The sequence below is a fragment of the Rana temporaria genome, chromosome 4 (assembly GCF_905171775.1).
Source record: "Rana temporaria chromosome 4, aRanTem1.1, whole genome shotgun sequence".
NCBI classification, from domain to species: Eukaryota; Metazoa; Chordata; class Amphibia; order Anura; family Ranidae; genus Rana; species Rana temporaria.
This window is the reverse complement of record NC_053492.1, coordinates 374,946,150-374,963,244: the sequence shown is the minus strand read 5'-3', so window position 1 is coordinate 374,963,244 and position 17,095 is coordinate 374,946,150. Positions and strand designations below refer to the sequence as shown.

The following is a 17,095-nucleotide window of genomic DNA, read 5'->3' as shown; positions in this document are numbered from 1 at the left end:
CAATTGACATTTAGGTACTGATAAAGCAAACACAAAATAACTTTAACTATACAGAAGTGTTAAATGTGAAATATGTTCAAAATGTTGTCAAAAAAGTGTAACCATTCAAATGATTAATATACAAACGGTGTCCATTCCCACAAATGTAAAAAAAAAAACGTAAAAATGCTAAACTTTTTGATTTGCTTATCAGTAGTTACAGAAAGGTTTTTTTCTGGTGTAAACAACCGTCTAACAAAATAAATACATATATCTATATATATATATATATAGATATAGATATATATCTATACATATATATATATATAGATAGATCTATATATATATATATATATATATATATATATATATATATATATATATAGAGAGAGATAGATAGAGAGAGAGAGAGAGAGAGAGAGAGAGAGAGAGAGAGAGAGAGAGAGAGAGAGAGAGAGAGAGAGAGAGAGATATATATATATATATATATATATATATATATATATATATATATATATATATATATAGAGAGAGAGAGAGAGAGAGAGAGAGAGAGAGAGAGAGATATCTATATATATATAAATAAGTAACAGATCAAACACTATTAATGAACAAATAAATAACTTGTGATTCAACCCTTTAAAATAAATGTGAGATGTGCTTATTGCTATATCAATATAACGATGTCGATCCATGTAAATGATTAGAGCACCATGTAAGGGGAGATTGGAAAGTGTAGCTCTGCTATACAATACATCTATCCAACCTTTTTAGCATCTTCCACAAAAAAAAAAAACAATTAGCCTCATGATTAAGAATTGGAAGGGATGAAAAGTGCCTGTAATGCCCATAACAACCTGTCAGATGTCGAATTTCATTTTCTAAACTACACTAGAAAAATAACAGTGTGACTCTAAGAGGTTGCTAGAGCCACATCTCCATTCACCTTCTATTTAATGCATGAGGCATATTGAGTTGTAATTCAAGTGCACCTTAAACAAGAAAGTTATATTTGAAAATCTCTAGCATAGCAAGTTATACATTCAAGTTAGGTGTTCACAACCTCACTGTCCTAACAAACAGAGATAATATTTACAAACCTTTTTTTTTCTAACTTTTAATAAAGTGTCAGTTACAATTAAAGTAGAAGTAAAGGCATTTTTTTTTTTCATTTCGGATAGTTATTTAGGGATTTCGGGATTTTTTTTCTTCATCTGTGTCCAATTGCGGAGATTTTCCTTCACTTCCTGTCCCAGAGCCAAACAGGAAATTAGAAGAAATACATGCAAATTAAGGGAATTTCTTGGGGATCCCCAGAAACTTGTGTCCTCCATTGGAAGATTTCCCATCTATTACTTTTCTGGGGATGACCCAAAATGTGTTATTTTCTGTTACTTTTACTTTCAATGATAATGATAAACAGGACAAATAGAGAGGGAGAATCTCCCAAACGGGGGCACAGGTAGCAATGAAAACTCACAAGTGTTCTAATCCCTCTGCATACTACCCATAAGTGCCTTTAGTTATACCTTAATTTAAAATGTCATATTGCCGCATTATTACATATTATAGTCCAAACATTAATGTATACATTGAAAAAAAAATTAGTTTTTCTTCTCCACTGAGCTGAAAAACCATTCTGTAAATTTTTGTAGCTGGGCTGAAGCGGTCTGGGATTCTTCTTGAAGCCTTATATTATGTTGACGCAAATGATGGACTTCAGCCTGTAACATTGCCTTGTGCTCTTTTTCCTGTGAAGAGGCAATGGGAAATGTAAGAATTAAAAACAAATTACAGTTTCAGCAGAACAGCTTCATGAATACACCAAGTTTCCAGTCTTTCATTTTTTGTTAAAACTATACTTAAAAAGTTTTGTGCATGGCAATATAAAAATATACGCGGTTATATAAAAATATAATCACGGTTTCAACACCCCATTAGAGGTATTTTTTACTAGCACCCTCTTCCCCCATTAGAAATATAAAAATATAACCCTCCTATAAATTGGCTGTTCTAAAATATCAGTACAGCTATTGAAATCATAACACGCAGCACAGTGGTAAGAAATATATCTACCACCCAAAAAGTGTTTATATTAATACATTATCAATCTTTGTATAATTAATAAAACTAATATTACATATAAAGTGCAAAAATATAAATAAAAACTCAATAAAAAGTGTTGTTTAGTGCAATAAATTGCATAACATCAAAAAAAAAAAAAAAAAAAAAAAAGGACATATTTCATTCTGAGGAGTAATTCATATTAAAAATTCATACAATAGTGCAAAACTTCCATCTTAGTGTGAAATTTACAGTTTTACACGTATGGCCTCGTACACACGACCGTTTTCCTCGACAGAATCCATCAAGAAACTTGGTGGCAGAGCTTTTTTGCCGAGGAAAACGGTTGTGTATATGTTTTTCATTGAGAAAACTGTTGAGGAACTCGACGAGAAAAAAAGTGAAAAAGTTCTCCTTTTCCTCGACGGGAGTCTCAATTTCCTCGTCGTGTTCCTCGTTGGACTGGTTTTTGACGAGAAACACGTCCGTGTGTATGCTAAGAAACCCGCGCATGCTCAGAATAAAGTATGAGACGGGAGCGCACCTTCAGTAAAAGTAGCGTTTGTAATGGAGATAGCACATTCGTCACGCTGTAACAGATTGAAAAGTGCAAATCGTCTCTCTCACCAAACTTTTACTTAACACGCGGTAACATGAGATTAGCAAAAGTAGCCCCAAGGGTTGTGCCAGTGGAATCGAACTTCCCCTGCCCTCGTACGTGTTGAACGTCACCGCGTTTGAGAACGAGGAGATTTGGTCTTGACAGTGTGTACGCAAAGAAAGCTTGTCAAGTTTCTCCACAAGCCTAACAAGGAACTCGTCGAGGAAAACGATGTTTCATTTACGACGAGTTCCTCGGTCGTGTGTACGAGGCCTAAGAGTGTGGTGGACTTTATTGACACATGGTTTTGCTGCACATTTTTAAAGAGGATTTGGACATTTTGCCATTTTTTACTATTGTATGGATTTTTTTATATGGATTGTTCCACAAAAGGAAATGTGTATATATTGTTTTTTGGAGATTGTATATACTTGATTGCACTTTTCTTGTGCTTTTTGCTTATTATATATAATATTAGTTATATTTATTATACAGGGATAATTAGTAATTTTTTTTTTGGTTTACTTAACTTACATCGTATACGATGAGCAGGGTGGTATGAGAGTGGGCAGTATGTGCAGAAGAGAACTGCAGAGGGTATGAGTTGGTAGGGCATAATGGGGGGCAGTATGTGCAGATAGGAATGCAAAGGATATGGAGTGGATAGTATGTGCAGGAGAGGAGTTTCTGAAGTTATGAAGGTGGGTAATATGTGTAGTAAAGCAACATAGCCTTTAATGTGTATGTGTGGGAGAGAAGTGTGGAGGGTATGAGAATGGACAGCAAAGTTTACAGTGTATGAGGCACATTGTGTAGTGTATGAGGTACAGCATCTAGGCCAGTGATGGTGAACCTTGGCACCTCAGATGTTTTGAAACTACATTTCCCATGATGCTCAACTACGTTGCAGTGTGCATGAACATCATGGGAAATGGGGGTGCCAAGGTTCTCCATCACTGATCTAGGCTGTCCTCTGGCTACCTCAGCAGCTTCTTTGGTACCTGTTTGATATATTAGGATAGCTGGTGCTCCACAGTGTGGATGCACTCCTGGAAGGGGTTTGGAGGAAGCTCTTACCTTCCCAAGATCCCCTACAGTAAATGTCCTGCACCCTTCCCCCCCCCCACACTGCTTAGGGTAGATTGGAATCTCTCAAATCAGTGAAACAGGGACAGGCGGGGGCACAGAGGTACAAGGAGAGGTTGAGAGAAGACAAGTGTGGCTCAGAGAACCCCAGACCAGTACAACAGAGAAGACAGGAGTGGCGACATTGGCCTGAAGGGAGGAAGGGGGTTAGGTGACAGTGTGGGGGATTGTGGCTGTGTTTCCTTGCGCCATCCTATCTTAGGGTGCAATATTTAGGCTGGCCGCTAGGTGGCGCTTCCATTGCGGTCGGTGTAGAATATGTAAATCACTAGATACGTCTATTCACGAATATACGCCCGGCCGACGCAGTACAGATAAGCCGTTTACGTAATGCTTTATCAGGCCTAAAGTTATTCCATCTAATAGAAAGTATGGCCGCCGTTCCCGCTTCGAAATTCGAAAATTTTACGTAGTTTGCGTAAGTCGTCCGTGAATAGGGACGTCAATTACGTCCAAGTCGAAATCAATAGGCCCGTGCGGCGGACTTAGCTGCAATGCACACTGGGAAATGTAGGCGCCCGGCGCATCAATCACGTCAGGTCAAGCCTCATTATCATAAAACACGCCTCCTCAAACAAATTTGAATTAGGCGCCCTTACGCCCGCCCGCTTTAGGCTACGCCACCGTAACTTAGCAGGCAAGTACTTTGAGAATCAAGTACTTGCCTCGCTAACATACGGCGGCGTAGCCTAAACACGCTAAGCTACGCCGCCGCAAAGTTGCGGCCAGCTCTCTGAATCTAGCTATTAAAGGCTACCATGCAAACCTGCACCAGATTTTGCACTCTACGGTTTTAGTAAATCAGCCCCAGTGTTACATGTGCTTGTGTATGCATTGCCTTTTAGATAATTCATTTTAACCACTTGCCGACTGCCACACAACTAAATACGTTGGCAGAATGACATGGCTGCGCAAAAGGGCGTATATATACGTCCCCTTTAAGAATCGGCATTGTGGACGTGCGCACAAGCTCCGTGACTCCGACCACGGGTCCTGCAGACTCGATGTCCGTGGGCATACCCGCGATTGTGTCACGGTGAGGAAGAATGGGGAAATGCTGATGTAAACATGCATTTCCCCAGTTTTCCTAGTGATAGGACAGTGATCACAGCTTCCTGTAATCGGAAGCAGTGATCACTGTCATGTCACACACAGCCCATCCCTCTACAGTTAGAAGCACTCCCTAGGGCATACTTAACCCCTTCGGTGCCACCTAGTGGTTAACACCTTCACTGCAAGTGTCATTTTCACAGTAATCATTGCATTTTTATAGCACTGATCGCTGTAAAAATGACAATGGCCCCAAAATGGTGTCAAAAGTGTCCGATGCGTCCGCCATAATGTCACAGTCACGATAAAAATCGCTGATCACCGCCATAACTAGTAAAAAAATATTATTAATAAAAATGCCATAAAACAGTCCCCTATTTTGTAGAAGCTATAACTTTTGCGCAAACCAATCAATAAACCCTTATTGCAATTTTTTTTACCAAAAATATGAAGAATAATATGTATCGGCCTAAACTGAGGAAAAACATTTTTTTTTATATATATATATTTTTTTGGGGATATTTATTATAGCAAAAAGTAAAAAATATTATATATTTTTCAAAATTGTCGCAATTTTTTTGTTTATAGCGCAAAAAATAAAAATCGCAGAGGCGATCAAATACCACCAAAAGATAGCAGTGATCGCTGTAAAAATGACAATGGTCCAAAAAAATTTGTCAAAAGTGTCCGATGTGTCCGCCATAAAGTTGCAGTCACAATAAAAATTGCATACGAAGAACAGGAAGTTTCCCCAGGTTTTTTTTTTAGCAGCAGAGAATTTGTATATAAATAGTTAATAAAGTCGCCATCACGATAAAAATTGCAGATCGCTGCCATTACTAGTAAAAAATAATAATAATAAAAATGCCCAAATTGTATCCCCTATTTTGTAGATGCTATAACTTTTGCGCAAATATTTATTATAGCAAAAAGTAAAAAAATATTAAATTTTTTCTTAAAATTGTCGCTCTATTTTTGTTTATAGCGCAAACAATAAAAACCGCAGAGGTGATCAAATACCACCAAAAAAAGGACGTAAATTTTGTTTGGGAGCCACGTCACACGACAGTGCAATTGTCAGTTAAAGTGACGCAGTGCCGAATCGCAAAAAGTGGCCTGGTCTGTGGGCAGCAAAATGGTCCGGGGCTTTGGTAGTTAATAGATAAATATAAGGGACAATTTATAAATGCTTTAGTCAGAATTCCTACCACTTTCAACCAGATTTGCATATGTTCCCAATTGAATCGAATTCTAAATATGTTTGAAGTTTAGCTGAATTTTTTTTATTTTTTAAATATACAGGTTATATGAACTTATATGAATATATTATATATATATATATATATATATATTTTTTTTTTTTTTCATGCAAATAGACAAGTACTGCTTCATTAATGTACACTTTGAAAAATAAATTGTGAAAATACCATGTACTGTAATTTGCATTTTTTGTCTGTCTTTCTAAAAAAGATCCAGCTTTGGAGAAGTCTTCCGTTGGTGACGTGATGCAGTATTATTGCCCAAGACAAAGATTTGATCTGAATAGCACATGACACAGGGATGAACAATTCTGTCAGTCAACCTCTGTGTTTGGGGGAAGGGGTGCTTGATATCTCTGGAAGTTCCCTTCTCTATAACACACTGTGAGTGCCACCAAAAGAAGCATAATCACTACCATTATACAGTGAGACCACCACTATGACCCAAACTGTTGCCAAAGATCAAAATCAAGATTAAAGTGGTTCTACAGACTCAAGATTTTTTACCTTCATTGTGCAGCAGCCCCCCTGATGATCACTGGTGCAATGCTTTACAAGCACCTGCAACACAAAATCATAAATGCACATTTTTTTACCTGCAAAATAATGTGCATTTATAATTTTTTCTGAAAAGGTGAATTTATCCTTTAACCACTTAAGACCCGGACCTTTATGCAGGTAAAAGGACCTGGCCAGTTTTTGCGATTCCACACTGCGCCGCTTTAACTGACAATTGCGTGGTCGTGCGATGTGGCTCCCAAACAAAATTGGCGTCCTTTTTTCCCACAAATAGAGCTTTCTTTTTGCGGTATTTGATCACCTTTGCGTTTTTTATTTTTTGCGCTATAAACAAAAATAGAGCGACAATTTTCAAAAAAATTCAATATTTTTAACTTTTTGCTATTCTGCATTTTTATAAATTATTTTTTTACTACTAATGGTGGCGATCAGCGATTTTTTTCGGGATTTTTTTCGTGACTGCGACATTATGGCAGACACATCGGACAATTTTGGGACCATTGTCATTTTCACAGCAAAAAATGCTATAAAAATGCATTGTTTACTGTGAAAACGACAATTGCAGTTTAGGAGTTAACCACTCTGGGGCGCTATAGGGGTTATGTGTGACCTCATATGTTTTTCTAACTGTAGGGGGGCGGGGCTGGACGTGTGACGTCATTGATCGTGTTTCCCTATATTAAGGAACACACGATCAATGAAGCTGCCACTGTGAAGAACGGGGAAGCTGTGTTTACACACAGCTCTCCCCGTTCTTCAGCTCCGGGGACCGATCGCGTCTTAATGCAAATAAAAGAATTGAGATAAGTAAAAAGTATTAGGAAGCGCATAGATTTTGACAGAAGACTACATTATAGAAAATATAAACTTGGCACAAATAATTGCAAGTTGACTGAATTATAAAAACAATGTTTTTATAAATAGAATGGTTACTTACTTTAAGAAGGTCTGTTTGTAACTTTTTCAGAATCACTTCAAGTTGGTTTACTTTTCCAGTAAGTGAGGTGCCCTGCCTGCAACAAAAACACGATGTGTATTCATAAATCAATCACATCAAATACATTCAGTGTGACTGCTGTGCTTTATAATAATCTGAACCATAACAATTCCTAAATTAAATGATTCTCTTGGCAAACAAAAATAACACACCACAATCCAAATTTGTACTAAAAAAGCCAGGACATTTTTTATCTTAAAACAAGATTTCTCTGGCCTTAATTACAAGAATAATCAGAGTTATCTTGCAGGCCTGCTCTATATAGGGTATGGGGCACTATAAGTCCTAAGAGTCATAATGGCCAGCCCTCAAAATGTCACGCTTTGCTCGCATTTTGCGAGTGGAATTTATTCCAGGGCGAGTGAGGAGCGGGGGTGAACCAGGCTGACAGTTTCCTGGCTGAAGCCAGGAAACTGTCAGCCGAAGGACACAGAGAGCGGCAGCGCTCTCCTTCTCCCCCTCTTGTATCACACACAGCGGGCATCTTCCGCTGTGTGTCATGGAGCGGGGTCTGTGTTTGGCGGCGCGATGTGACAAGGTCTCGCCCCCCCAGCTGATGTGATAGTAGATTGAATCGGTGTTCTGCCTATCACATTAGCCGGTCTAGGGGGGCGGGACCTTATCACACAGTGCCACCAAACACAAACCCTGCTCCATGACACACAGCGGAAGATGCACACTGATGGGGCACAGTAATGCGGCAATTGATGAGGCACAGTAATGCGGCAATTGATGGGGCACAGTAATGCGGCAATTGATGGGGCACAGTAATGCGGCAATTGATGGGGCACAGTAATGCGGCAATTGATGGGGCACAGTAATGCGGCAATTGATGGGGCACAGTAATACGGCAATTGATGGGACACAGTAATATGGCAATTGATGGGACACAGTAATGCGGCAATTGATGGGGCACAGTAATACGGCAATTGATCGGGCACAGTAATGTGGCAATTGATGGGGCACAGTAATGCGGCAATTGATGGGGCACAGTAATGCTGCAAGTGATGGGCACTGTAAGGCTGCAAGTGATGGGGCACTTTAAGGCTGCAAGTGATGGGGAACTGTAAGGCTGCAAGTGATGGGGCACAGTAAGGCTGCATTGATGGGGCACAGTAAGGCTGCATTGATGGGGCACAGTAAGGCTGCATTGATGGGGCACTGTAAGGCTGCGTTCACAGGCACACTGAGCCTGCACAGATGGGTACTGATATGCTTTATGTTACTATTGTTAAAGTTGTTAATATTTATTTTTGGAACTTAATTCTGCTTAAAATATTTAACAGTGTGTTTTTATGAGATAATTTACAAGGGTGTGTTTAGGGGCGGACTTAGGGGTGGGGCAGGGGAGGTGTTGGGTAGGGCAACTGGTGGCGAGTAACTCTTAAGGCCTGGCTAGTGGCTCAGGACTTGAAATTTTGAGCCCTGGCCTAGGCACACCCTAATCTGGAGGATCGATGTTTAGAACCCTGATATTTCACCAACCCCCCCCCCCTCCCCAGACAGGGCTCCTAAAAAAACACGTCCTCTGCTTTGCCGACACTGTCCATATATATATATACACACATGCATGTGTGTTTCAGTTTTGGGGTGCACACCCTAATGCAATAGGCTTTGCACCCCTATGTTAAGGGTGATAAATTACTGATTCATACTTACAAGAGCCAGTGCTAAGGGGGTACCTGATATGAGACACGTACTTCCATTCTCCCTTTTTTTTTACGATGCCCCTTCTATTTGAGCCAGCCCCATCCTAAACATATGCTTAGTTATTTTCACAACATAGGCTGGTAATAAATGATCTATACCCATATTTTTCTCCTCGGGGAGGTGTAAGTGTGTTTCTCACTGGCTGCCTTTAGATGAAGCGTATCAGTCAATGGAGTGGTGGTGGATACATAACCAGACAATTGCTAAGAAAAGGGGGAGGTGTAAGTGTATTTCTCACCAGTTGCCTTTAGATGAAGTGTATCAGTCCATGGAGTGGTGGTGAACACATAACGAAACATTTGCTAAGAAAAGGGGGAGGTGTAAGTGTGTTTCTCACCAGTGGTCTTTGGATGAAGTGTATCAGTCAATGGAGTGGTGGTGAACACATAACAAAACATTTGCTAAGACATGGGGGAGGTGTAAGTGTGTTTCTAACTAGTTGCCTTTAGATGAAGTGTATCAGTCCATGGAGTGGTGGTGGACACACTACCAGACATTTGCTAAGAAAAGGGGAAGGTGTGAGGCCTCGTACACACGACCGAGAAACTCGACGGGCGAAACACATCGAGTTCCTTGTTAGGCTTGTCGAGGAACTCGACAAGCTTGCTTTGCGTACACACAGTCAAGCCAAAATCTCCTCGTTCTCAAACGCGGTGACATACAACACATACAACGGCAGGGGAAGTTCGATTCCACTGGCTAAATTCTTGGGGCTGCTTTTGCTAATTTCATGTGTTTGCGTGTTAAATAAAAGTTTGGTAAGAGACGATTTGCACTTTTCAGTCTGTTACAGCTTTAAAAATGTGTTATCCCTATTACAAATGCTACTTTTACTCCCGTCTCATACTTTAATCTGAGCAAGCGCAGGTTTCTTAACATACAGACGTCCGAGTTTCTCGTTGAAAACCAGCCTGTCGAGATCCTCGACGAGCCAAATCTGACTCCCGTCGAGAAAATAGAGAACTTGCTCTCTTTTTGGCTAGTCGAGGTTCTCAACAGTTTCCTCGACGAAAATGTACACACGACCGTTTTCCTCTGCAAAAAAATATCTCCCAGCAAGATTCTTGCTGGTTTTTGCCGAGAAACTCGGTCGTGTGTACGAGGCCTAAGTGTGTTTCTCACCAGTTGTCTTTAGATGAAGTGTATCAGTCCATGGAGTGGTGATGGACACAGAGCTGCACCAAAAAGGCGGGGGAAGGTGGCGGTGGTTTCTCACCAGCTACTTCTATGCAAAGCATGTCAGTTTGTGCATATATTTCCAAAAACACTTTACAACTACAATGTTGTATATTGATTTAGCTAATGCTTTCCATAGACTAGATGACAGATCCCCAATTTGTCAATTTTTGGTTTCATGTTTCTAGGTTTCTTGCAGAAATGACATACGTTCAATTTTATGAGAAACAAATCTTCCATATTCCACCTGCTGCATGCATTCACTCTCCTTACCACTGAACTTTTAGGTAGGATTGTTGTACAGTGCTTTCACAGAGCCCTGCCCAGAGGTTGTCAAGATTATGCCCGCAGGTCTTCTCAAGCTCAAAAATCTATGAGTAACATGAGCTTGTTACCCACAACATCTTGATGAATAATTTTACAAAGTTCAGTGTCTGGTATGTATAGTAGATGTATTTGCGGCTTCAATGATGTTGGTGTTCTCTGGAATTATTTTCTGAAATGCTTTCTTTCTTGCTCCATTCTAGAATATATTTGTAGTTTCTCCTACCAAGAGCCTCCGAAGAAAGGATTGGATTTCCTGAAACATGTCAGGCTAATGGAGTCAAAACTCTCTCTTTCATTGGAAACGTTGTATTTAGTTTTTCGATATTTATGTTCTGTACCATTTATATGTATATTGTGCAATATTGATGTGCTTGACATATCTGTATCTTTGCATATATATTATATATTGGGGGGGTTGGGTGCTCTGGGGCAGGGGGGCGCACTGCGGGCCCCCCCACCCCAGAGCACCCTGTCCCCATGTTGATGAGGACAGGACCTCTTCCCGACAACCCTTGCCATTGGTTGTCGGGGTCTGCGGGCGGAGGCTTATCGGAATCTGGGAGTCCCCTTTAATAAGGGGGCCCCCAGATACCGGCCCCCCACCCTAAGTGAATGGATATGGGGTACATCGTACCCCTATCCATTCACCTGTAGGCAAAAAGTAAAAGTTAATAAACACACAACACAAGGCTTTTTAAAATATTTTATTATTCTGCTCCGGACGCCCCCCCTGTCTTCGTTATTAGCTCAATTACCAGGGGGGGCTTCTTCTTCCACTCTCCGGGGGTCTTCTCCGCTCTCCGGGGGGGGTTTCTGCTTCCGCTCTCCGGGGGGGGCTTCTCCGGACTCCGGGGGTCTTCTTCCATCTTCTCCCCTCTTCCGCTCTTGACTCGGCGAACCCCGGTTCTTCTGCAGCTCTCCGGTGCCTTCTTCTTCAGCGCTGGCTGCCTGCTATGTTTGTGTGTTAGCTCGATTTCAAACAGGCAGCCGGCGCGGTCTTCTGTGACGCCAGGGTCTTCTGGTCTTCTGTTCTTCCGATGTTGCCTCGTCGCCTGTTGTCGCTGTAATGATGGAAGCGCGCCTTGCATCACATTTATATAGGCATCACCGTCCCATCATGCTCCGGCAGGTACCCACGTGGTGGGTGCCTACCCACGTGCACCCACCACGTGGGTACCTACCGGAGCATGATGGGACGGTGATGCCCATATAAATGGGATGCAAGGCGCGCTTCCATCATTACAGCGACAACAGGCGACGAGGCAACATCGGAAGAGGGGAGAAGAACAGAAGAGAATATGACGTCACAGAAGACCGCGCCGGCTGCCTGTTAGAAATCGAGCTAACACACAAACATAGCAGGCAGCCAGCGCTGAAGAAGAAGGCACCGGAGAGCTGCAGAAGAACCGGGGTTCGCCGAGTCAAGAGCGGAAGAGGGGAGAAGATGGAAGAAGACCCCCGGAGTCCGGGGAGAAGCCCCCCCCGGAGAGCGGAAGCAGAAACCCCCCCCGGAGAGCGGAGAAGACCCCCGGAGAGTGGAAGAAGAAGCCCCCCCTGGTAATTGAGCTAATAACGAAGACAGGGGGGGCGTCCGGAGCAGAATAATAAAATATTTTAAAAAGCCTTGTGTTGTGTGTTTATTAACTTTTACTTTTTGCCTACAGGTGAATGGATAGGGGTACGATGTACCCCATATCCATTCACTTAGGGTGGGGGGCCGGTATCTGGGGGCCCCCTTATTAAAGGGGACTCCCAGATTCCGATAAGCCTCCGCCCGCAGACCCCGACAACCAATGGCAAGGGTTGTCGGGAAGAGGTCCTGTCCTCATCAACATGGGGACAGGGTGCTCTGGGGTGGGGGGGCCCGCAGTGCGCCCCCCTGCCCCAGAGCACCCAACCCCCCCATGTTGAGGGCATGCGGCCTGGCACGGCTCAGGAGGGGGGGGGGGCGCTCGCTCGTCCCCACTCCCTTCCTGGCTGGCCGGGTAGCGTGCTTTGGATACGGGTCTGGTATGGATTGTAGGGGGACCCCCTACGTCAATTTTTCGGCGGAGGGGGGGTCTCCTTACAACCCATAACAGACCTAAGGGCCTGGTATGCTCCTGGGGGGGGAACCCATGCCGTTTTTTTCTTTGAAAATTGGCATGGAGTTCTCCCTCAGGAATGCATGCCGAGCGACGCTGTCATTTTTTTTTATAATTATTTGTTTTCCCGGCGCGTCTTTTTTTCACCCGTCGCAACTTTAGTGTCCCGTCGCAATCCACAAAGCCGCCCGGCGTCAATTACGTTCGCGCGATGCACGTCGGGAAAATTACGTCACACGCATGCGCAGTACGGCCGGCGCGGGAGCGCGCCTCATTTAAATTGTAAACGCCCCCCAGAGAGGAGGAACGCCTTACGACGGCGGCACTTAACTTACACGGTTTGAAATTTTTACGTAAGTGCTTTGAGGATCAGGCACTTAGGTAAAAACTTTAAGTCAGTGTAACTTAACTGCTGAAAGTTAAGTTACGCCGCCTGGCTGAGGATTTGGCCCACACTGTTTTGACCAATACCCTAAATGCACTGAACTGTAAATGCTTTTTTTTTTGCATTTTTAAATGCATATGCATACGTAGCTGTTCACATACACATTTAAACACCTACAGTATTATATAGTTGCAGTGCTTAAGGCCGCGTACACACGGTTGAACATGTCCGCTGAAACTGGTCCGCGGACATGTCTGACCGTGTGTACAGCCTAGCGGACAGGTTTCCAGCGGACAAAAGTTTCTTAGCAAGCTAAGAAACTTGTCCGCTGGAAACATGTCCATCGGACATGTCCGATGGTTAGTACACCTAATCGGACATGTCCGCTGGTTATGACGTGTAACCAGCGTCCCGAAATCCCGCGCATGCGTCGAATTGATTCGACGCATGCGTGGAAGCATTGCACTTCCATGTTTGAGAACGTCGGTGTCTTCTACGTCACCGCGTTCTCTGTCCGCGGGGATTTTGGTCTGATGATGTATACACAGACTGCAGACCGTTTTCATCGGACATGTCTCCTCGTGTGTACGGGGCCTAAGCCTGCATCTAATGGGGATCAATACTCCAGCACCAGTGCGGATGAAATACTTGGGTTCCATTTATCAATAAAATGTATGCATTGCATCTTTAGTTCAAAACTTTTAACCAAATTCTTTATATAATTTTTTTCTACACTCTATTTGAAAAGCCTTGCTCATTCAGGTTAGATTTAATATACACCTGTCAGTTTCTATTATACAGACAGCTGGTGACAAATATATTGTAACAATATCTATGGGAAACACATTCTGGAATATGTCAAAGCCTAATGAATAGTGATGTAAAAATCCTGCTTCAAAGAACAATTTTGAAGCCTGGGAGGTATTCTTTATTTCAAGTCTTAAAAAATGTTTTGACTACTTACAGCCTAATCACGGTTTACAACTTACTATAGTAATATTCTATGTTGCAACATTTTTGTGTGGGAATAATGAGTTCAGCCTTTTATCCCAACAAGTTATCAAAAATTCAAAGGGCCACTTCTCATTTTAGTGGGACTTGCATAAATAATTACAATCTAAAGCCCTGGTTCCCATCCTTAGGCCCTTTGGCATTTATTGTGCAGCCCTTCGGTCCCCTACGGACAGTAATCTTTCCCAAATCTAGATTCATCTCAAAGGTGTTCTATCAGGTTGAGGTCAGGACTCTGCACACCAGTGAAGTTCCTTCACGCCAAGTTCACTCATCCATGTCTTTATGGATCTTGCTTTGTGCACTGGTGCACAGTCATGTTGAAACAAGAAGGGACTATCCCCAAACTGTTCCCACAAAGTTGGAGAAATTTAAATTGTCCAAAATGTCTTGGGATGAATTAGAGCGGAGACTTCGAGCCAGGCCTTTTTCAGCCATGTTTGTTCAGATACTCATGTTAATTGCAGAACAACTTTAAATAGAAAATTACAATTTAGAACAAAAGTAACCACTACACTAATGAACTGTAGAAAACCTCTTCCTTTATTGTAAACAAAACAAGATGCACGCTGGTTCACACTGGGGCGATTTGGGATCCGACTTGAAATCGCCTCAAGTCGTCCCAAGTCGTGCTGTCAAGAAAAACAATGCAAGTGAATGGGAGCAGTGTTAATACACACAACTCAAGGCGATCCGACTTCAAAAGAAGTTCCTGTACGACTTCAATCCGACTTGTAGGCGATTCCTACCCATTGATTTCAATGGAAGTAGCTTTCAAGTCTGATCCCTGTTCATAGTGAGGCGATTTTGCCAGAAGCAGAGAGGAATTTACCCAGAAGCCACCAGGTACTCCCCTGTCCCCAGGCAGCCCCCACCTTCTTGGCACGGATTACTTTCACTTTCTTAGTACGTTGTCTCTGTTTGCACCATGGCTGTCAGAGTTAGGAAAGAGGCCGTGGATAATGAGTCCCTTATAAGGCTGGTAAAAGAGAGACCATGCCTCTACGACAAGAGGGACCCCTTTTACAAGGACCAAATGAAGAGGGACAATGCCTGGCTGGACATTTCTCGCCTGACCTTTGAGGATTGGGGCATATTGTCTGAGACCGACCGCACTGCCAAAAGTAAGTTTAACCTTTTTATTATATGTCTATTTTCCTTGCCTAGGCATGCTGGTTGTAGTTCCATACATGCCACTTGTTTGCACAGAGAATGGCGGCATGAACTCCCTCTTGAAGACAGCAACAATAGAGCACACCGGCATCAATAGATCCCCTGGCAGGAACAGTATATCCCATGCTGGCAATAGTAGATGCAGACAGGAACCATAGATTCCCCAAAAAAGTAGATCCCTAACAGGAACACTACTTCAAATGACAAGAACAACAATAGATCCCTGATCGGAACACTAGTTCACATGATAACAACAATAGATCCTTGACAACACTAGATCCCTGGCAGGAACAACAGATCCCCCAACAATAGATCCCTGATCGGAACACAAGTTCACATGAGAACAACAATAGATCCTTGACAAAACTAGATCCCTGGCAGGAACAACAGATCCCCCAACAATAGATCCCTGATCGGAACACAAGTTCACATGAGAACAACAATAGATCCTTGACAAAACTAGATCCCTGGCAGAAACAATAGATCCCCCAACAACAATAGATCCCTGATCGGAACACAAGTTCACATGAGAAAAACAATAGATCCTTGACAAAACTAGATCCCTGGCAGGAAGAACAGATCCCCCAACAATAGATCCATGATCGTAACACAAGTTCACATGAGAACAACAATAGATCCTTGACAAAACTAGATCCCTGGTAGGAACAACAGATCCCCCAACAATAGATCCCTGATCGGAACACAAGTTCACATGAGAACAACAATAGATCCTTGACAAAACTAGATACCTGGCAGGAACAATAGATCCCCCAACAACAATAGATCCCTGATCGGAACACAAGTTCACATGAGAACAATAGATCCTTGAAAAACACTAGATCCCTGGCAGGAACAACAGGTCCCCCAACAACAATAGATCCCAGATCGGAACACAAGTTCACATGACAACAGCAATAGATCCTTGACAACATTAGCTCAATAGCATGTCAATACTGCCAAACCAGCTGTTATGACAGCTGCCATTAGGTAACGCACAGAGAGCATTTTAGACACAGGAAAACAGGGAACAGGGAAGAAGAAATCAAACAGGAAGAAGAATGTCAGAAGAGCTTAGTAGCTCTGATTGGCCATTTCTGACATTCCCTGTCCTGGAGGCGATTTATAAATCGCCCCAGATCGCCTCAGATCGCCCTGTGGTTCACATTCAAGTCGTGTCGGAATCGCCTCTGGAAGTCGCGCTGGAAGTCGGATCGCCCCAGTGTGAACCGGCTCTTATGCAATTCATGTTTACTCTCTTTGAGAAAACACCTGTATGTAAAAAACACTAATGAGCACGAATCCTGTTAATATTCATTACAGCAAGAAGTCCATCGGTATAGCTCCCAGTGTGGTGTGCTAGCCTGTTCTGACTGCTACTGAGTACATTTGGTAATTTGTCAAGCAAGGTTGCTGGATGGGGCTGTCATCTCAGCTGTTGCTGAATAATCATATTGGGGAGTTTTTATTGTTGGATTTGGGGGAAAGCTGTCTATTGTTGCTGTGCTGGATATGGGGGCTGTCTATTTTTTCTTCATATGGGGGCTGTCTATGGGGGTGGGCTGTCTATTGCCGCTGGAGGAATCTATTCTATCTGCTCCCTATGAATGGCAGTCT

At 42.6% G+C, this 17,095-nt stretch overlaps 1 protein-coding gene across 3 annotated transcripts in view; it reads right to left on the bottom strand.

Annotated features, from left to right (window-relative positions):
* Window positions 1-966: 966 nt before the first annotated feature.
* SIPA1L2 (signal induced proliferation associated 1 like 2) overlaps window positions 967-17,095 on the bottom strand; it is a 255,388-nt gene continuing 239,259 nt past the window's right edge. For all 3 annotated transcript variants that reach the window (XM_040350983.1, XM_040350984.1, XM_040350985.1), the window contains 2 exons: window positions 7,556-7,631; window positions 967-1,730 (listed from right to left, as the gene is read on the bottom strand). In XM_040350983.1, coding sequence (XP_040206917.1) covers window positions 1,584-1,730; window positions 7,556-7,631 — 223 coding nt within the window. In that variant the 3' untranslated portion in view covers window positions 967-1,583. The remainder of the gene's footprint in view (window positions 1,731-7,555; window positions 7,632-17,095) is intronic.